At 49.1% G+C, this 21,488-nt stretch overlaps 1 protein-coding gene across 4 annotated transcripts in view; it reads left to right on the top strand.

Moving 5' to 3' along the window:
* LOC143819395 (glycerol-3-phosphate acyltransferase 3-like) overlaps positions 1 to 21,488 on the top strand; it is a 57,563-nt gene that overhangs the window by 31,928 nt on the left and 4,147 nt on the right. For 3 of the 4 annotated variants that reach the window (XR_013224948.1, XR_013224950.1, XR_013224951.1), the window contains 10 exons: positions 4,311 to 4,581; positions 8,707 to 8,781; positions 9,951 to 10,037; positions 12,053 to 12,146; positions 13,163 to 13,278; positions 14,989 to 15,044; positions 15,732 to 15,817; positions 17,247 to 17,375; positions 18,406 to 18,485; positions 19,863 to 20,172. Coding sequence is in view for 1 of the 4 variants with exons in the window: in XM_077301009.1 (XP_077157124.1) it covers positions 4,311 to 4,581; positions 8,707 to 8,781; positions 9,951 to 10,037; positions 12,053 to 12,146; positions 13,163 to 13,278; positions 14,989 to 15,044; positions 15,732 to 15,817; positions 17,247 to 17,375; positions 18,406 to 18,485; positions 19,863 to 20,013 (1,145 nt within the window). In the remaining 3 variants the exon portion in view is untranslated. Of the gene's footprint in view, positions 1 to 4,310; positions 4,582 to 8,706; positions 8,782 to 9,950; positions 10,038 to 12,052; positions 12,147 to 13,162; positions 13,279 to 14,988; positions 15,045 to 15,731; positions 15,818 to 17,246; positions 17,376 to 18,405; positions 18,486 to 19,862; positions 20,483 to 21,488 lie in introns of those variants that run through there. The other variant, XM_077301009.1, reaches the window with a different exon arrangement.

Genomic DNA, 21,488 nt, shown 5'->3' with positions numbered 1-21,488 from the left:
GCTCCTTGGTGGAACTGGGCAGGATAGGGATCTCAGTGGAGTACAGTGCCACCCGGTCCTCCAGATGTTGATGGACTACAATTCCCATGAGCCCCTGCCAGCAAACGCTGGCAGGGGCTCATGGGAATTGTAGTCCATGAACATCTGGAGGACCACAGGTTGACTACCCCTGCTCTAAAGCATCCATTTTCTCCAGAGGAAGTGATCTCTTTAGTCTGGAGATGAGCCATAATTCCAGGAGATTCCTAGGCCACACCTGGATTCTGGCATCTTAAAAGGCCGGTGTCCCATCCCTACCTGGAGTTGCTAACTGGCCTGGAGGGAAATGACCTGTCCTTTTAATAGAGCCTTGATGTGTGCAAATGGGCTGCTGAAGCTTTCATGGGGGTAAGTAACATCACCTGGTGGATAACAGCCCACTATGCCTCTTTTCAGGGCACAGGATCCCCCCCCACCCCCGGGCCTGTTGGCAATCTAATGGGTATACAAAGAAATATTGAGAGGCATGGGCTGTGCAAATTGAGTAGGTAATATATCTTTACAGAGCTGACCAAGAGAACCACGTGTGTGTGTATGTGTTTGAGTTCCAGCAGATTTAATAGACAGAGGAGGAGGAAGATCTGATTTTTATACCCCACTTTTCACTACCCAAAGGAGTCCCAAAGCAGCTTACAATCACCTACCCACAACAGTCACCCTGTGAGGTAGGTGGGGCTGAGAGAGCTCTGAGAGAACTGTGACTGGCCCAAGGTCAGCCAGCTGGCTGCATGTGGAGGAGTGGGGAATCAACCCCCAGACTGGAGGCTGCCTGTCTTAACCGCGACACCAAACTGGGCATTTTGGCAGGTAGAGTTTGGACTGAGAGGAGGGAAGTGCAGCTGCACTTCTGTTTATTATCCTGTAATGAAATCTTATTAAATTTTTATAGAGGCTTAGCAGCTAAGACATGAAAATGAAGAGAGAATCTTTTGCTGTTTCACTAATAAAACTTTGGGCGTCCCATTGTGACACAAAGGAGGATCCTGGCAGTCTTTGAAGCCTCCTGTCCAAGGAAATCAGGCACTCACGCCCCCCTCCCTTTCAAGTTGGAAGCTGGGTGGATATTTAAAGGGCCTGCTGCTGTTGCCTTTCCCTGCTAGTAGGGAGTAGAGCCCTTTTGGCTTTTCCCAAGCTTTTGAAGAACAGCCCCTTTCGAAGCAGGTACAACTGGCTTGGTGTGGAGGGAGAGCCTCTTGGTTAATGCCCTGTTTTGCGTGTTCCTCAGGTAAAGAGGGTTTGTAGAGGTAACAAGAGCTGGTCTGCCCCAGCACACAGCTTGCATGGTGGTTTCTCTTCTTAAGTCTTCCCTTTACTTCCTGCTCCATGCCCCCACCAACTCCTGCCTAGCTGCCTGTATGCTGCTGGTATTCGCTGCACTCAACAAGTAGGGCTGTTTTGGCTTTTCCCATGCTTTCAGTGTGTGGCCCCTTTAGACGCATGCGCATCCCTCATTATTACAGAGGGAAAGCCTCTGGTTAATGCCCTGTACTTTTTGCGTAGGGCAACAGGGCTGGTTCGAGCAAGTGCAAGACTCTCTTCCACTTCACTTGTGTGTGTGTGAGCTCACGCCATTGGAAACACTACCTCCCCTCCCTTCCAAGCCACAGCTTTACTTTGGTAGGTGGGGAGGGGTCTTTTCAGGAGCTTCCACTGACTTTCCCTGCACTCAAAAAGGACCGCAAGCTTAGATGCTGCATCATGCTTTTCCTGGTGGTCTCAAAATGCAGCCTGGCCACCTGTGTTCCCCCTGCCTGTTGAGATGCCTTCCCGCAATTCAATTCCCTCCCTTTCCCTTGCCATTCCCTTTAAAAGGGTTAATTATTTCATTCAACAGGGAATGTTGACCCTTACTGTAAAAGTGGACTCCCTCACCCAGTTTGCATGTCTCTGCAAGTGCCAACACCCCCTTTTCCCTCCCTGATTTGCTGTCTGTCTGCCAGCCTTTCAAAGTCTCTCAAATAGGATTGCTAGGATTACACTGTTGATAGCTCAGGGGAACCCAGGAAGCAGTGGAATGTAGAGGTCGCAGAATGGGATGACCCACCTCTAAAGGCAGGTGTGAATATTACTTTTGATACTTAGGTTTTTCTAAAAATCTAACACGTGAAAGGTTGGCCACAAACTCTATCACTGCTGTCAGTTTTTATCTAGCTTAATGTGCGACTTCCAGCCAAATTCAACTATTGGCTGCTCACTCTACGCAGAGCACAATTCCGTGCAGGCCCGTTGACTTCCAGACCTGCGAATGGCCTACCAGCCCAGCAAACAGAATACTAACTTCATAAACTACTGCACATAAACTAATGGAGGAGGGCAGGATGCTGTTTCCGTTGGCTGCAGAGGAAAGGACGCAGAGTAATGGGTTTAAACTACAAGTACAACGATATAGGCTAGATATCAGGAAAAGATTTTTCACAGTCAGAGTAGTTCAGCAGTGGAATAGGCTGCCTAAGGAGGTGGTGAGCTCCCCCTCACTGGCAGTCTTCAAGCAAAGGTTGGATACACACTTTTCTTGGATGCTTTAGGATGCTCTGGGCTGGTCCTGCGTTGAGCAGGGGGTTGGACTAGATGGCCTGTATGGCCCCTTCCAACTCTATGATTCTATGATTCACATGCCAAGGCGCACTTTCCTCATAAAGAGACATGGAGACACCCCAAGCTCCTACCTAGCGCCCGGTGCATTCCTGACCGCACTGGGCTTTACTTCTAGTCTTTGTATAAAATTTGCTCACCTGGATGTGGAATATCACTAAACTTGTTTTTGGAATAAAAACTATGTACTAATTGTTATCTGGCCTTTAAAAACAACAGTTGCCTTGTGTATATCACTTTCAGTTTTTGCCTGTTGTTTGCCACATATTGTTTTATTTGCCTAATCCCTGAACTGGCAAGCAATGCAAATGAACCAACCAAACACGTGCTTTAATGAATACAATGGAGAGTTATGAAAAATCTTATATTGTGCAAGTACATTGTTTATCTAAACATGAAGTACGTGACATTCATGAGACTCAAAAGTCCATTTCACGTGTTATTATAGCTCCAGGATAGCTGATTCTGGAATATTCCAGACCAGGTTTTACTTAGGACAGCTGTATGTCACAAAGATAATCGCTTAGAAAAATTACTAAACCACCTCAGTACAAAAAATGAAAGGGACAGAAGATAGTCAGTGCAGTTGATTCTGACCTAGGGTTGCCCGTACTGCCTGGGCAAATGCCAGAATATTTCAACGGGAAGGTAGAGTTTGGGGAAGATGTGATGTCACTTCTGGGCGATGCTCTAGGAATATGCCCCCAATCTCTATGGTAGAGAACACAGAGACATGGAGGAAATTACTACAATGGAGTCAATTTACTGGCCACTTTTTCTCCTATTCAGTTACTTGAGGGCAGGGGATCGGGGCCAAAATTGCCTGTTATGGGCAGGTAAGTGACAAGACTAGTCTGACTCAAGAGATAAATCCATAGTAGGCATGCTCTTATGCAGCAAACACCACAACTCTTTCTCAGTACATAAAGTCCAAATAAAAACAGCATTCAGCTGTGACACAAAATATTCCTGTGTAGGCGTCTATGATGCGGTGAGGCCGCTCCAGCGGCCTGGAGAAGCCGGAGAGCATCCCCACCCCAGAGCATGGCCGGGGCTTCTCGAGGCTGCTCCAGTGGCCAGGAGAAGCAGGAGGAGGAGCACCCCGGGCGGAGGACTCCCCGCGCGGGCTGCCAGTTCAGTCTGTGCAGTGAGTCCCTGGCCGGGCGAAGCAGCCAATGGGGAGCCGTGCTTTGCGCTGCTCCCCATTGGCTGCTTGGCCCTGGATGGACATTCGGAGGGCCCAATCAGGAGCTGCTTCGCGGCTCCTGATTGGGCCCTCGGAGTTTTTATCCTGGACAGGGCCCGCCCTAACTCCTCCCTGACAGCCCTTACCCTTTTATTTAATCCGCTCCGCAGGAGCGGTTAAAGATTATATAAGAAGATTCCAGGGTCCTGGAATCTGAACTAGGTTCAGACCAGGTTTTCCTGGTGGCTCAGACGAAATCATAAGAAATAGAGGCCTAATGGGATGTTATTTGGCAGGTGGTGTTATTGACCTTCATTCTATGAAAAGCTCCAGCTGCCCATTCCCTCTGTTAAAGGGGCAAGACAGGTTTCTTCTCCGGGCCGCTGGCATCTCTAGAAAAGTCTCCTACAAGGAAAATCCTTGCTTATGTGGGGAAAGGGTTTGTTTTAAATGAGAGCTGCCAACCTTATACAGTTCCATTTTTATTTTGAAGGCATCATGCAAAGAGGGGAAATCACCCTGAAGGAGGCCATCGCAAGCCAGAGGCGAGAGGGCTTTGAGTTCTCAGACGTCTTTTATTTCTCCAAGAAAGGACTTGAAGCCATTGTTGAAGATCAAGTCACCCAAAGATTTACTTCGGAAGAGCCTCTCTTTTGGAACCTCCTCACCAGAACCAGCGTAAACTACCAATACCTCAACTGGAAGCTGACCTTAGTATGGTTCTTTGGGGCTCTCTTTCGCTATGCCTTCCTCCTGCCTTTTCGGTGAGTTAAGCCCTATTGGATGGGATTGCATGTGTTTTGGGGGTGGTTTTCTTTTTTCTTTTTTTTACACTTTAGCAAAAAGAGCTCTGCCTAGAAACTGGCCAAGTAGAGGGCATAAGACTGAGAAGATGCAAGACTGTATCTCCTGTGCCATTAAATTGTGTTGAAAATGGCCCTCCCTCTAAAACAGTGGTCCCCAACCTTTTTCAGGCTGGGGAGCGGCGGCAGCAGGGAGGGCGATTGCCGCGCATGCGCATTTTCAGCGCGTGCGCGGCCCTGCTTCCCTTTCCCCCCCCCCCCACTGTAAGAAGCTTGCCAGGCCACAAGCTTGCAGTCTGGGAAGTTTCTTACTGCGGGGGGGCGGCGGGGAGAGGGAGCCGCCGTTGGGGACCACTGCTCTAAAGCATGGGTTCTCAACCTTCCTAATGCCACGACCCTTTAATACCGTTCCGCATGTTGTGGTGACCCCCAGCCGTAAAATTACGCAAGTGTTCTTTCACAGAAATTAAACCAAAGCTGACCAATGGCGTGAAGATCCATGATTGTATATAAACTGGGTTTTTTCCAGGGTTTCTCAGTTCAGTTCTGCCTCTTGTCCCACCAGGTCGATCTCTCTTGTTTCTGCTGCTCCAGACAGACGAAAGCTCTATCTCGATCTACCCCGCACGGCTGTTGTGTGAATGCCGCCCCCCCCCCCCCCCCGGACCATGCTGTTTGCCATGCCGCAACCCCTGTGAAAGGGTCGTTTGACCCCTAAAGGGGTCCTGACCTCCAGGTTGAGAACCACTGCTCTAAAGCGTTACCCCTCCCTTATGCAACTTGCTGGGATTGTCAGCGCAGGGAGAACTCTAAAGGAGATCTTATCATGGATCAGGATTCCCCCTCCCCCTCCCCACCTCGCAGTTTGTGACTGATGGTGAATGGAGAACCCAGCAGGGGCTAGTTCTTTCAGGGTGACTCTTTCGGGGGCTCTGGTCTAGGTTCCCATCACCACACCAGGTCCATCTCCTGCTCTGCGAAATAGGCTTGTAGAATGGAGGCTTTGTTGTTGATCAACCTGGTGTTGCACAGCATCAGTATTGGAGGTGGGTTGTTCACCATTGCCTCCACCCTAGTGGCCCGAGAGATGGGCCGGAGGTTAGAAGGGGCTCGAACACGATTGTATCTCAAGCTCCTTTTTTTTGTCCAACCTCTTCCCACTGCTGTCTCTGCCTCTTCCCCATATTATTGGGATCCCTGACCCCCTTGGGTCCTCTGTTGATGTTATGACTGTGGTTGTGCTTGATGTTTGTGGGCCATCCATGTCTGATGTTTTGCTGACTCTTCTTTGGGTAGTTAACCGTTTAATTTTGCTTGGTGGTTGATTTTGCTAGGGTTCCCTCAGACCCCGGTCCTGTCTTTAGTGGGGGTTTGGTTTCTGTTGAGTATGGTAAGATTCTGTGTCGTTGGAGGTATCTCAGGGCTTCCCATTCTGGTTGTTGGGTACTTGTAGGGTGTGGTTGGCTGTGGGGTTTTTGGTTCTGGATGGGTGGCCCTGATCACCAGTTAAGGCATCTCGGGGATGCCCAGTCCAGGTGTATGATGTTTGTTTGGGTGTGTTTGGTGGGTGTTGGGTCATGCCGTGTGTCGTGAGAGGGATCTTATTTGGATGTTAATAAAGGGTTAAGTTGATTGGGGAGAGTTAATAGGGGGAAGTCACTGGTCCTTTGGGCTTATGAGCAATTAATTTGGGTCGGGAGTGAGGGGTTGAATTAAAGGGTGGGGGATGAATTGATTGGGTGAGATCATATCAAGTTTAAGGTGACCAGATTGTCCCACTTTTGGAGAGACATCTGGGGGTACCTGGCAAATTGTACCTATGTTGAGATTTAAAATATATATATTACAATATTATTTTTGTGTTCTATGTGTTCTATGAAAAAATTTGTTGCTTCATATTGACCAAATTTTAATCAAGCCCCCCCCCCCCCGGTCAATGGTGTCCCGCTTTACCAATGTTGAAATCTGGTCACCTTAATCAAGTTAGACAGGGTTGTAATCAGTTTGGATTTGGTTGGGTGGGTGGGAAGTTAAATTAATTAGGGTTGGGACAGATGGGGTTGAATTAAGGGTGGGGGTTTGAATTGGTTGAGTGAAGTTGGGTCAAGTTTGATAGGAGAGTTATCAGTTTGGATTTAGTTAGGGTGAGTGGGAAGTTGTTAATTAGGGTTGGGAGGGAAGGGTTGAATTAAAGGGTGGGGTTGAATGGACTGGGTGAGGTTGGATCAAGTTGGATACGGGAACAGTCAGTTTGGATTAGGTTGGGGTGGGTGGTTAGTTGAATTAACTAGGGGAACTGCTGTGAGTTAAATCAAGGATTTGTTGGGGGTGTGTGGAGAAGTGCTTATTCCTCCCCTTATTCCCTCCCTTCCCCACCCCCTCTGTTCCCTGTTGGAGTAATGTTTCTTGCCTGATTTGTCCCTCTAAATCAGGGGTAGTCAAACTGCGGCCCTCCAGATGTCCATGGACTACAACTCCCAGAAGCCCCTGCCAGCATTTGCTGGCAGGGGCTCCTGGGAATTGTAGTCCATGGACATCTGGAGGGCCGCAGTTTGACTACCCCTGCTCTAAATTATTCCCAACTGTTTAGAAGTTTCCCACCTAAATTATTCCCGCAAAATCCTTCTCCATTTTTAGTGATTCTCTTGTAGTCCACAACTCCCCTCCTTCTATGAAATAAAGCTTATATTCAGTTTCCCCCTCCCCCAACTAGGTAGAGATTCTTCTGGTGAAATTAAGTTTACATTTGTCCCCCACCCCCGGCAAGGTAGAGATTCTTCTAGTGGGATTGATTCTTCTAATTTATGTCCGGTTCTCCCCCCCACTGGGAAGTAGAGATTGTTATGGAGGAAACCCCCCCTCCCCACACACAGACACTGTCTTGGAACTTCTCTTTTTCATCCTTCTAATGTCTTGGGTACATTTCAAGTCTGATCTGGGTGGTGATTGGGAGCCATGGGTGGGGCACAGCAGCAAAGACTTAGGGGCTGTGGCGGTGAAGGGTCCCTGGTGCTGGGAAAAGCAGCAGCAGTGAGGCCACAATGGCTGACTCACGCAGCCCAAGGTCCCTGGCCCATGATAGAGGTTGGTCGTGGCAGAGGCTGCGGGTTGCAATGGTGGCTGTGGTGGTGTTTCCATATGGCCCGGGGCCACAGCTGCATTACAAGAAGAAGAGTTGGTTCTTATATGCTGCTTTTCTCTACCCGGAGTCTCAAAGTGGCTTACAGTTGCCTTCCCTTTCCTCTCCCCACAACAGACACCCAGTGAGGTAGGTGAGGCTGAGAGAGCCCTGATATCACTGCCCGGTCAGAACAGATTTATCAGTGCTGTGGCAAGCCCAAGGTCACCCAGGTGGTTGCATGTGGGGGAGTGCAGAATCGAACCCGGCATGCCAAATTAGAAGTCCGCACTCCTAACCACTACACCAAACTGGCTCTCTGTTAATGGTGGAGATGGTGTGGTGGGCCACGGGAATGGCGGGTTGTGATGGGGGCTGTGTCGTCATCTCCTTATGGCCCTCGGCTCTTGGCTGTGTTGGTGGTGCGGTGGGCCCATGCGTAGATATGACACCTTTGTTAAAAGCCTGGCTAAAGAGAAATATTTTGACTTGGCTCCTAAAGAAAAGCAAGGTGAGCACCAAGAGGGAGGCTATTTTCAAAGGCAGGGTGCCATGTAGAGATGCCAGTCCCCAGGTGGGACCTGGGGATCCCCTGGAATTATAGGTCACCTCCAGGTGACACAGATCAGTTCCCCTGGAAAGAATGGCTGCATTGGAGGGTGGCTTTCATAGATGAGGTCCTTCTCCATCCCAAATCCCGCCCATTTCTGGCTCCATCCCCCAAAACTCCAGGTTTTTCCCAACCCAGAGCTGACAATCCTAAAACTACGACTACCAATACAGCCCTGTCTCTGGTTGCCATCTTCCTTGCTCCTGTAAATGGGGGCACAAAGAGTTGGGGTTGAAAAGAGGATCCTAAAAGGTAAGATGGACAGAAATGAGTTGATCCTGGGGCATTTTTGGATGTGCAAAATTATGGTGTTTTTACCCAGCAGATACAAGTTGGAATTCCTTTCTATGTTTTACAGTTTCACCTTATTTGTACTTGTTTTATTCGTGATGTCGTCAGGAACGCTAGTACTAACATCATTGCCAAACAGAAGGTAAATACGTTTCTTTCTCTGTTGGCTTGAGCAGTATGTTCCAATTAGTCACTGTTGTGTGCAAATTTGCAACCTGTTGAGTCTGAGAAATGGGAGAGGCAAAGAAGACGCAAACAAAACAACAGAGTTAAAGGAGGTGTTACTGAAACTGTAGGCGAACATCTAGTCCAAGAACAAGCATTGAACTTTGTGGCTGAATTGGGATTTGAATGTTAATTCCCACAATAACATGCTGGCTGTTAGTTGGGAGGTTCACAATGCAGTCCTAAACAGACTTACACACTCCTAGGTGCATTAACGTCAATTAGGTTTGCCACAACCAGTGTGAGATAGGAGGGAATTACTGGGAAAAAGAGGGAAACCCAGACCTTGTCGCCAGTGTTGCACAGGAAGTGATAAAATCACACTGTGATGTCACTTCGGTGCTCTGAGATTTGGGCAAAAACTCTATGGTAAAAACAGAGTTTTGCCAAACTCCCGGAGTGATGACAGCACTTCCTGTGTGATGCTAGTGATGTGGCCTGGGCCTTTCTCTTTCTCCAGGCAAATGCCCTTGCTGGCCCGCTGATTTGCTGTAGAAGGTCCCCTGCTTCCCCTGTGGAAAAAGCTGGCAACCTTAAGTTCATTATAAGAGAGTGTCTCCAATTGCCTCAAGGGAATGAATGTTGGAGAAAGCACAAGAGAACACACTAAAATATGACTTCGTATGCTGCATGTGGATTGCCTCCAGATCTACTTTCGCAACCAGAATTTCTTGATAGCTTGGGCTTTCGTGAAAGCTCTTGGAAGGGTTTCCTGAATGAGTGGGAGTTAATTTGTGATATGTTTTTAAAATTTTGTTAAACATTCATAAACAGAGCTCCGCGCCTGCGTGTGTGCGCCCGCCGGCATGCCGACGCTCATACCTCCCCCCCTGCAGTGTGGGGCTGGCTGCGCCAAATCGCACAACCCTACTAGAAGGGCTATGCATTGTTATGGTTATGCCAACAATAAATGTTGTGATTCGCCTCGAGCCTCCGGGGAGAGTAATAAATCTAAATAATACTAATTATTATTATTCTTTCGTGTCTATCCTGTTTCTTAAGAAGGCCTTGTGGCCTCTATTAATTGCTCTGGGAAGGGGGGGGGGAGAATTAGAAATTAAGCATCTGTGCATTTTCCTTCCTCAGAATTAGGTTCTGCTTAGGCAGCTGGCTCATCTGCCTGTCCGCTCGTCTTGGCCTGAAAGCGGTGGCTATCGTTCGGTATCATAATAAGTGAGTATTAATGGTCCTCCACCGTGGGGATTATTTGCATTACTCCTGTAAACCTGCTTTATCTAGAGCAGGGGTAGTCAAACTGCGGCCCTCCAGATGTTCATGGACTACAATTTCCAGGAGCCCCTGCCAGCGAATGCTGGCAGGGGCTCCTGGGATTTGTAGTCCATGGACATCTGGAGGGCCGCAGTTTGACTACCCCTGATCTAGAGTGAGACCATCGGTCTGTTAAGGTCAGCACTGCCTGTTCCGACTGTCAGTGGGTCTTTGAGTCCCCAGTGGAGGTCTTTCATGTTGCCCAATACTTGATCCTTTTCATCAAAGGTGCTAAAGATGGAACTTGGGGGTCACGTGAAGCTGAAGCTCCACCACTGAGCTGTCTTTGGTCTTCGGTCTCCTGTGCTAAGTTTCAATCTGGCCGAAAGTGTGGATTGCTTCAGAATTTGACCCAACGTGGGGAAGGTTTTTACGTCGCATGGAGAAGATTCTCATGTTGAGGCATCATTCCGATACCCACTGTGGTGGGCAGCATGATGAGGCATTCCCTGGGGGTAACTGTGTTAGTCTCAGGTAGTCAAAGCAATGAAAGAGTCTTGGTGGCTCCTTAAAGACTAACACGTTTCTTATGGGAGAATTCTTCTTATAAGCCAGGACCAACATGGGCCAGTGGTTAAGAGTGGGGGGCCTCTAATCTGGAAAAGCCAGGTTTGATTCCCCCCTCCACATGCAGCCAGCTGGGTGACCTTGGGCCAGTCACAGCCCTGTTACAGCTGTTCTCACAGAGCAGTGCTGTCAGAGCTCTCTCAGCTTCTCCTACCTCACAGGACGCGTGTTGTGGGGAGAGGAAGAGAAGGTGATGGTGAGCTGCTCTGGGACTCCTTCACAGTTAGTGAAAAGTGGGATTTTAAAACCAACTTCTTTACTTGGACAAATATCAGATTTTAAAGATGATAAATTATGTCTAGTTTCAGAAGGTAGCCCTGCTAGAAGAGCTAGATTCAGGTCTAGTAGCCTGGTGTTCGTTTGTTTTGCCTTCAAGTTACAGCTGAATTAAGACAAACCCCATCATGGGTTTTCCAAGGCAAGACACATCCAGAGGTAGTTTTCCATTGCCTACCTCTGTGTTGTGAGTCTGGTGTTCCTTGGTGGTCTCCCATCCAAATACTAACCAGAGCCCACCCTGCTTAGATTCCGAGGTCTGAGAATTTTAGGCTAACCTTAGAGACCAGCAAGAACTTTGCAGTATAAGCTTTGGAAAGTCAGAGCTCCCTTTGTCAGATACACAGGGGGTAGTCAACCCCCGGTCTGCGGCCTGGTACTGGGCTACGAAGGCCCTGGTAACGGGCCGCTGGCGGCCACACCTGCCTCCCCCCCGCCCCCGCAGCAAGAAGCTCACCAGGCTAGCTTCTTGCTGGGAGTGGGGGAAGAGGCAGGCATGGCCGCCAGTATGCCAGCAGACACAAACGCGCATGTGCGGAGCTGCCGTGCATGCAGATTAGCGCCCCTGGTGGTGAAAACGCGCATGTGCGGCAGCCCTGCGCATGCACGTTTTTGCCACCAGGGGCGCTGATGCGCATGCACGGCGCCCAGGCTGCCAGCTCTTCCCCACCCCCGGAGCCGGTCCTCAACCATAAAAAGGTTGGGGACCGCTGAGTTACACGGTATCTTGTTGGTCTCTAAGGCAGTGGTCTCCAACCTGCAGTCCGCGGCCCGGTGGCAGGCCGCGAAGGCCAGGGCGCCGGGCCGCGGTTCCCTCTCCCCGCCCCCCCCCCCGCAGTAAAAAACTTCCCAGGCCGCAAGCTTGCGGCTCGGGAAGCTTCTTACTGCGGGAGGGGGGGAGATGGAATAAGGGCCACGCCGCGCACCGCCGAAAAAAGGTTGGGGACCACTGCTCTAAGGTACTCATCTGGAGTCACACAGACATCAGGATTCACCCAGGGAGCATTTGCAGAGAATGCCTGGGGGCATATTAATGTCTGCTGTAATCACGCGTGTATGTTTGTTTTCAATTTCAGGGAAAACAGACCCTTGAATGGAAGCATTTGCGTGGCCAATCACACAACTCCAATGGATATCGTCCCCTTGATGTGCAACGAACACTACTCTTTGGTAGGAGCTGCCAACCGAAGCGCAAGTGACTAAGGCATCACGAACAAAGGGAGATATTAAAGTCTTTTATGACAGCACAAGGGTAGCACCAACATCACCTAACAGAGGGGAAGAAAAATGACATAATGGGTGAAACCCATTTAGGTGATATTCGTTGTTATTACCCAATAATTTAGCTTCTCCAAATCACAGAAGTTTCTAGCTCAGAGCAAGAATGGTAGCAAAATCAGAATTCATCAGTCGTTGCAGGAGTGCTTTTGTTTAAACCAACAGCTGGAGAGATGTGACAAACCAAGGCGCAGGAGGCCTGTAGCTGAAGTCTGGAGCTCCTAGAAGTACAACAGATCTCTGGATAATAGAAATCAATCTCCCTGGAGAAAAGGGCTGCTTTGCAGGATGAATTCTATGGCATTAAGTCCTGCTGAGGCCCCTTCCCTGTCTAAAACCTGCCTCCCACAGACTCCATCCCCCAAATCTTCAGGAATTTTCCAATCCACAGCTGGCAACCTTAGCATTCTAGTCTCCTGGTCATCCGTCACTGGGGTCCTATTTTGAATCAAATAAGATCTGATGGGCTAGCTATGCCAGTTCAAAGCACTGTAACTCCTGTGCAAGTCAAGAAATTAGAGAACCATGGGCTCAATCTGTTGCGCAGAGAATTCCCATTTATCCCTTCAGCGTAGCTCCTAGAGCTAGCAACTATAAATTGGGAGATTTGGGGGTGGAGCCTGTGGAGGGGCCTCAGTGGATACGTGATTCCATAAAGCCCACCCTACAAAGCAGCTGGTTTCTCCAGAGGAACAGATCTCTGTCATCTGGAGATCATTTGTAATTCTAAGAGATCTCCATGCCCCGCCTGTAGCTTGACAAGCCTGTTAGCTCCCCACCCCAAAGGTGCCCTTATCATGGGACATTTATCCATATTAAGGCTCCTTGGCATCTTTCCCAATCCATAAGCAGAGCAACAAAAGGTGTGACTGATGTACTGATTGTTGATTTGTTTTCTTGACTTTCAGGTTGGTCAGGCTCACGGAGGAATGATAGGATTTTTTCTGGGTTTGTTCGTTAAGACAACTCGGCATATTTTTTTTGATCGCTCCGAAATGAAACATCGTTCTGCTGTAAGAAAAAGGTATGGGAACCGAGCGGTTACCTGGGACAGCTCCTAGTGGCCTGGGGACTTGAAATGGGGCTTCGGGGCTTTCCCACATTCACATTTCCCTGGCTTGTAAGTTCCTGTTTCTTTGTGGGTTTTCCTCTGTTCTGTCTGTGTTATACTCCCTCTAGTGGTTGACTTCATATTACACCTGGTATGTCCGGCATAAAGCCCGCAGTTTAAATCTGCATTAAGTTATGCCGGACATAACAGAGCAGAATACTGAATTGACCTCTAGGGAAAAGAAAATGTATACAGTATAGGAAACCCCTCCCCAAAGTAACAAGAAAATAAGAATGCGGAAAATCCATCAGAGTGACACCATCTAGCTATAGATCAGTGACCTCCTAAAGTTTTGTTATCAACAAAGAACCCTTTTCCTATTTTCACAGGGGCCAGTTCTTTGGTCTCCTCTCACATGATAGTCGCCATTATGGATGTTTGATAGAAGCTCTTCTGTGCAGGGGCTGTGACAATCACAAGTTGCAGTCAGAAGCCGCAAATGGGCTTCAGCAACCAAGGAGGTCCCCCACTGCTGTGGAGGGTTATTTCCGACAGTCTTCCATGCAGCCTGAGGACGAATTGCATTCCATTGGGTTGCATCGAGAACAGGCTTAAATATTGTGTTTCACCAGTTAGCTGGCCTGTTTCTGTATGATTTAACAGGGGTGGGCAAACTGCAGCCCTCCAGATGTGCATGGACTACAATTCCCATGAGCCCCTGCCAGCAAATGCTGGCAGGGGCTCATGGGAGTTGTAGTCCATGGACATCTGGAGGGCCACAGTTTGCACACCCTTGAGAGAGAGTATTAAGCCAGCACTGCGGGGGCCCTAAAACAATGTTGCTTTAATCTACGCAGCCAGTCAGACGTCCTGCTGGCCAAGATTCGCTTTCTAAAAAAAATGGGCAGGCACTAGGAAAGGTGTCAGTTGTGAATTTTGTGCACTGTGCAGGGGGTTGGAGAAGATGAACCTAAGGGCCCTTCCCAGCTCTTTCCTTTTGTGCCATGGTGCCTACAGGTACCGTATTGGGGAACCCTGATTAAGTGCTTTAGACCAGTGGTCCCCAACCCCCGGTCCAGAGACTGGTATCGATCCATGAATCAGTCGGTACCGGGCCGCACCTCCTCCTCGTCCTCCCTGGCTGCTGCCTCGGGGACTGCCCTGCCACTCTGCGGCCGGCTCACCTTTGGTGCTCTTTGGCAGCCGCCATGGCTGGGGCTCCTCCTCGGCATGGCATTGCACAGCTGCTGCTGGCAGTCCCCCCAGTGGACGGCGGGAAGTCAGGGGCACTGGTGGGAAAGTAAGTGGAGCAGGGGCTCAGGCGGCGGTGGCGACACCCCTCGGCAAAGGACTACCCCCTGGGCCTCAGTAAAATTGTCAAGCGTTGACCGGTCCCTGGTGATAAAAAGGTTGGGGGCCACTGATTTAGACCAGGGGAAGTCAAACTGTGGCCCTCCAGATGTCAATGGACGTCTGGAGGGCCGCAGTTTGACTACCTCTAATTTAGACTTTCATATACATCTTTTGCTCCCTTTATTTTCTGTGCCTTCATATTATGGCAAGTGCTAGAATGGGCAAGGCGGGAGGCAGAAAGACTGTGGATTGATCAGTGCTTTCAAAGGAGTTCTAACCTTAGTCTTGAGTATGTTAATACATTTTAAAGTCTTTCTTCCTTTCTTTCAGATTAACAGAGCACACTGCTGATAAGACCAATGCCCCCATTTTAATTTTTCCAGAAGGTATGTTTTCCCTGTATTCCTAGATTACCACTGACCTCAATACCTCGTGATTTAGTGAGGTTGCCCACATACATTGGCAGTCATCGTATTGTGGTATCCAAGAATGCTCATCGCAGGTCTACCTGGTGCAGAAATGGGGAAGAATCATTTCCGTCGTTCTTGAGATCTAGTTATTGTATTTCATGCCTTTGAAAGCTCAGTGCTAGACTACTGTGATGCATCCTAGGTGGGGCTGCCCTTGAAGACAAGTTGGGAAATCTGAGCTATTGTGGAATGAGCGTGCTATTCTGCTTTCTGATGAGGTTTATTCCATCAGTGAGTCAGCATCCACACTGAGCATTATGCTCTTAATGTGTGAGCACATCAAAATCCGCACCACCCTACTTGTTTCGAATCCCATGGCTGCCTCCTCTTGCCTGCAAGGAAGTAAAATCGAAAGAGTTTGAAGTCCCAGCTTTCTCCAGTTTCCTGGAAAGAGGAGTGCTCCAGCTACATCATATTTAACCTCTGCAAACTTGCAAACAGAAAGGGGCAACTGCTTATTCGGCTTGTTTCTCTTCCCGGGTTATCTCGGAATGCAATAGCCTTCCTTGCTCTTCGCCCTCCTGTCTGGCAGGCAAGATGTGCTGATATCCTTAATGACATACAAGAGAGAGGCCTACTTACCTTTGTGCTACTTTTGACCAGGGACTTGTATCAACAACACCTCGGTGATGATGTTCAAGAAGGGAACTTTTGAAATAGAAACAACCATCTATCCAGTGGCCATAAAGGTAATCGACAGCAGCAGCTGATTTTTAAATATTGGGAAAATCCATCCACAGATTACTGTAAGGTGCTGTCTGTTGACTGGCTTTCATAACCATCCAGCGGCTCTGGTGGATGCAGAATGCAGGGTTTTTTTTTAAACTAAAGGTGCCCCATGGTGAAAGGAGAAACTGTTGTCCGCTAAATTGACTGGGGAAGTGGCATGAGAGTGGTGGGCATTTAACCCTTCCCTTCTGCGGCGTTTTCCCAGTCTCCACCGTCCCCCACAGGGAGTAGCACTGCCAATGCTTCTGGAGAAAAATGCCCAGGTGTCCCCCTGAATGGTGGCCCAAAAGGGGTTTACCAGGTGACATTGTTCACCGCCATGTAGTGAAAAGGTTCAGCCACCCGTTTCTGCACATGAGCTCTCCATTAAAGGAACTGGTCATTGTTCTCAAGGCCTGGGGTTGCCAGGTTGCCCTGGCCACCAGTGGGGGAGGGGGGAGGGCTGCCAGATCCAGACTGGGAAACTCCTGGAAATTTGGGGATGGGGTCTGCAAGAAGAAAGGGAGAGCGTACTCTCCAAAGCATCCAGTTTCTCCAGGGCCCATTCTGCACTCGTTGGATAATGCACTTTCATTGCATTTTAGAAGTAGATTTTCCTGTTCTGCACAGGAAATGCCAGCCACAAAAGAACAGTGAAAGTGCATTAACATATGCAGAATAGGCCTAGGGCAACTGATCTCTGTAGGCTGGAGAGGAGCTGTAATTCCACGGGATCCCCAAACACCCCCAGAAGGCTGGTGACCCTAGTGTTGGAGACGGCAATCAAAGCAGTGGCTGATCTCTCATGGACGGAAACAATCTTAGGGAGGCCAGCCCCCAGGTGGGACCTCGGGGTCCCCTAGAATTAGAGCTCATCTCCAGACTAGAGTGATGCTCTGCCGCTGCTAAAGGCACGTGTGATGTACGTTTTGTATATTATGTCTGTGTGATATATCATTCATGTGTGCTTGATGCATGCCCAGTATCTGCAAGACTTGTTTGCTGCAGGGCTGTTATGAAGCCCTCCCATTGGAGACTCACCAAGACTAGAAGAAGAAAAATTGGCCTTTTTAGACCCCACTTTTTCACAACCAGAAGGAGTTTACAAACACTTTACCTTCCTCTCCCCACAACAGGCCCTCTGGGAGGGCAGTGGGGATGAGAGAGCTCTGAGAGAAACTGCTCTGGGAGGACACGGCTATGAGGACTGTGGCTAGCCCAAGGTCACCAAGCTGGCTGCAGGTGGAGGAGCGGGGAGTCAAACCCGGCTTGCCAGATTACAAGCCGGCGCTCCTAACCACTATGCTAATCGAGAAATGGTTTCAGTGGGTGACAAAGGTGGTATGAAAGATTTACTGTAGCTCATGGCCTACTTAAGGGATTGTAAGGGTTAAATTGTCTCTTTTGCAGTACGATCGCTTGTATTCAGATCCTTACTGGAACAGCAGTAAATACACCATGACAAAATATGGGTTTCTACTTGCGAGCAGCTGGGCCTTTGTATGCGATGTGTGGTACTTGCCTCCAATGCACAAAAAGGTAACACACCGGAACGCTGAAGGCTGGCATTGAATGCATCATTTAAAGTTGGAGTTTGTGTACATTTTATTCTCCCAAGTATGTTTCGATTCTTCCAAGGGCTTGAAGAAGAAGAAGAAGAGTTGGTTCTTATATGCCGCTTTTCCCTACCTGAAGGAGGCCCAAAGCGGCTTACAGTCGCCTTCCCTTTCCTCTCCCCACAACAGACACCCTGTGAGGTGGGTGAGGCTGAGAGAGCCCTGATATCACTGCTCGGTCAGAACAGTTTTATCAGTGCTGTGGCGAGCCCAAGGTCACCCAGCTGGCTGCATGTGGGGGAGTGCAGAATTGAACCTGGCATGCCAGATTAGAAGTCCGCACTCCTAACCACTACACCAAACTTGGGGCATTTAGACTCTTCCAAGGAGCTCAGAAGAAGTTTTGATGATTCTCCCTTCTTCCAGATTAAAGTCCCTAAGGTTAGGGTTGCCACCTCTGGGTTGGGAAGTGCCTGAAGATTTTTGGGGGTGAAGCCAGGAGGGAGCAGGGGGACCTCAGCATGGTAGGATGCCATAGAATTCATCTTCCAAATTAGCTGTTCTCTCTAGGGGAAATGATGCAGTCTGGAGATCAGTTGTAAAAACAGAAGATCTCTGGGCTCCGCCTATGTAAAAACAACTAAGTAAAAATTTGTACAGTATAGAGAAGGGCTTTATCCAGTGCTTTGAAAGCACAAATGGAACATACAACAAAATTGAGCTTTATCCAATGCTTTGAAAGCACGAACGAAACATACAACAAAATCCTTAAAAGGCTGTGGTGTGATGTGCAGAAATTGCCTGTGTAATTCTGAGTATATGCTTTCATGGGCATGCTCACGATCACCCAGAATCAAACGTTGTTGGTCTTAACGGTGCCACTGGACTCAAACTTTGTTCTTCTACTTTTGTCCGTCATTGAAATAGTTAGGCAGCTGAACAGCAAAACAGATGGGTTTTGCCAAGCAAAACAGATGGGTCATAAATGCCTTTCTTTCCCTAAATTCTTGCAGGAAAATGAAGATGCGATCCAGTTTGCCAACCGAGTCCAATCTGCCATTGCTGCTCAAGCCGGCTTGACATCACTTCCTTGGTAAGAGTCCTGTCCTGTCTAGACCCAACAGGGTTCCTCACGTCAGCTCCAGGTTTGGAAATTCCAGGAGATTTGGGGGCGGAGCCTATGGAGGGCAGGATCTGGGAAAGGGAAGGACATCACTGGAATATAGTGATGGTCGGGCAAATGCATGATGGGAAACTCCTGGAGATATGTGGGTGGAGTCTAGAGAAGGTAGAGTTTCAAGAGGGGAAGGGCTTCAGCAGGGTACCATGCCCCAGAATCCTCCATCCAAGTCGGCTATTTCCTGCAGTCAAAGTGTTCTTTGCAATCTGGAAGTAATTCGGGTTGATCTCCAAGCCCCACCTGGAGATTGGCAACTCTAATATAGTGCCAACTTTCAAAACTGCCATTTCAGCCAGGGAAACTGACCACTGTTGTCCGGAGATCATTTGTAATTCTTGGGAGATTTCCAGGTGCCACCTGGAGGTTGGCAAGCCTAGTTCCTTTCAAGAGAAGAGTTGGTTCTTATATGCCACTTTTCCCTACCCGAAGGAGGTGAACTACAGTCGCCTTCCCATTCCTCTCCCCACAACAGACACCCTGTGAGGTGGGTGAGGCTGAGAGAGCCCTGATATCACTGCTTGGTCAGAACAGTTTTATCAGTGCTATGGCAACCCCAAGATCACCAAGCTCTCTGCATGTGGGGGAGTGCAGAATCGAACCTGGCATGCTAGATTAGAAGTCCGCACTCCTAACCACTACACCTAACTGACCGGTTCAGAGTGTTGAAAATAATTGAAGGGAATCCGGAAAGAACTTGGAAGATTGAAGAAGTGATAATCCCCATGATTGGCTTTCATTAGAAGAGTGCTGTCTCCCTATTAGTGGCACACCCCCAGGGAGGGCCAATCAGGTAGTGAGTCAGTAGTCTGCATATAATTTGACCTGATTGGCCCTCATAGGCAGATTGTAATGTAAACTGATTGGCCCTCATTGCTAAAGTGCAGTCTGAATTGATTGGCCCTCATTGGCAGAGTGCCCTCTCCATATTGGCAACATAGCCCCAGGGAGGGCCAATCAGGTAGGAAGTGAGTTGTCTGCATGCAACATCAACTTTATAAAGTTTAATGACTAGTGATCGTGGGAGCATTAGCTTGTTATAGGCCCTGGGTGCCACCTGGTGGCACAATTTAGCCATCTCTCTACAGCAATAGTCCCATTCCCAGGATCGGGACCGCAAAATCACAGCGTCATCATGTCCATCTGGGATGTAGTTTCATTCCCCAGCAGGACACCTTAGTCAAGGGCCCCTCACCACAACAGGCTTTTGGTTCCCAAGCCATATCTGGTTGCTGTTCCCCTCCCCACACACCCTATTAGCCTGCAGCAACCTCCTCTCTTGCTGTGTTTCAGGGATGGAGCACTGAAAAGACAAAAAGTCAAAGACTCTTTGAAGCAGCAGCAGCAGGAAGAATATTGCAGAGTGATCGTGGGGAAAGAATCCCGGCTGTGCTCTCAAGGGCTGCTCAGCAGGCAAACTGAAACTGACGGCTCCAGCGTCTGAGGTCCGGCGGAGCCTGCCGAAAGAACCTGAGTCCCTTTTGCTGAGAGGCACCAGCGCAGGGGGCTGCTCCTTTCCACTCGGCTTTCTTCCCCGCATTTCCCCAAGAGCATCAGTGGCAGAGGGAATCTACAGTAGGAGGACAGGGAAGAGCACAAAGAGGTGAATTTGCAGGAGATGCCACCGCTTTGGTTCTGGGACGGAAGGGCAGGATTGCTAGGTGTGGGCTCAGAGATACCTGGGGATTTTGGAGGTGGAGCCCTGGAGCAGAGGGTCCTCAGCAGGGCGCAGTGCCGTAGAGTCCGCTCACCTAGAGCAACTGCTTCAAAGATGGATGCAGAGTAATGGCAGGGTGTAAGGATACACGCCTGTGCCCATCACCCTCCCGTTTTGACATATTTATTTCCTCCCCGATGTCTGGAGGTCAGGTGGAATAGCGGGAAGGCTCTAGCAGTCACAGGTAGTCAAACTGCGGCCCTCCAGATGTCCATGGACTACAATTCCCATGAGCCCCTGCCAGCGTTCGCTGGCAGGGGCTCATGGGAATTGTAGTCCATGGACATCTGGAGGGCCGCAGTTTGACCACCCCTGCTGGTAGCCCTGGCCTGAGGGCATTGTGACGAGGAGGATAATGTCGACATATCCGGAGTGAAGGGACGACTTCTCCTCCAAGATGGTTTGCGTGTTCGTTATGCAAAGGGCTCCTCTTGAAATCCGTCTTTCAAACTGTGCCGTTGGAGGATGGACCAGCCGTCTGAGGACCAAACCAAGTGCATCTTGGGGATGATATGACAAAATGTGAGCACCATCCCTCCCCCTCCCGTGGCTTAAACAAGTCACGAGGAGCCATTTGGACGTGGAATGAGAGCGGTGTTTAAATCTAACCCTGTTCCCACCCCAGCACTGTGGTCCTGATCTATCATAAGACCCCCCCACACACACACACACACACGCAGCATATCTGTTTTTTGCAGCTCATGCCTACGGATCCAGATTCCCCAAGATGCACTTGGTTTGGTCCTCAGACGGCTGGTCCCTCCTCCTTGTCATAATGCCCTCGGGCTAGGGCTGCCAGCAGGGGTGGTCAAACTGTGGCCCTCCAGATGTCCAGCAAGAAAAAGGAAGCCGTCCTTCGCTTCCAAAGTTCCAGTTGTCCTTGGGAGGGGCGCTCCACTATTATAGCACAAGTAACAGCACCCCTGGCACTCTGCAAAGGCCTTGTGAATCCTTAAACTGAATCTGCTGCTACAGGCCCCGCAAATCCTTAAACCGGGGCTGCTCATCCCTCTAGCATCACTGAGGTTTTTGGCCCTTAAACACTTTTATAGAATCATTGAAACTACAACTTGACAGTAAAATCTTGGACTATGGACCCTACTATTGTTCAAATGTCCATTTATTGTGGGAGTTTGGTGGTATATCTTTAATAAGACGTCACCAATATTAGCAGTTTTGCACACGGCATGGAAAACTGAAAG

Source organism: Paroedura picta, chromosome 10 (genome assembly GCF_049243985.1).
Source record: "Paroedura picta isolate Pp20150507F chromosome 10, Ppicta_v3.0, whole genome shotgun sequence".
NCBI classification, from domain to species: Eukaryota; Metazoa; Chordata; class Lepidosauria; order Squamata; family Gekkonidae; genus Paroedura; species Paroedura picta.
Note: the sequence above shows the minus strand (reverse complement) of the source record. Positions and strands in the feature narration are given on the sequence as shown.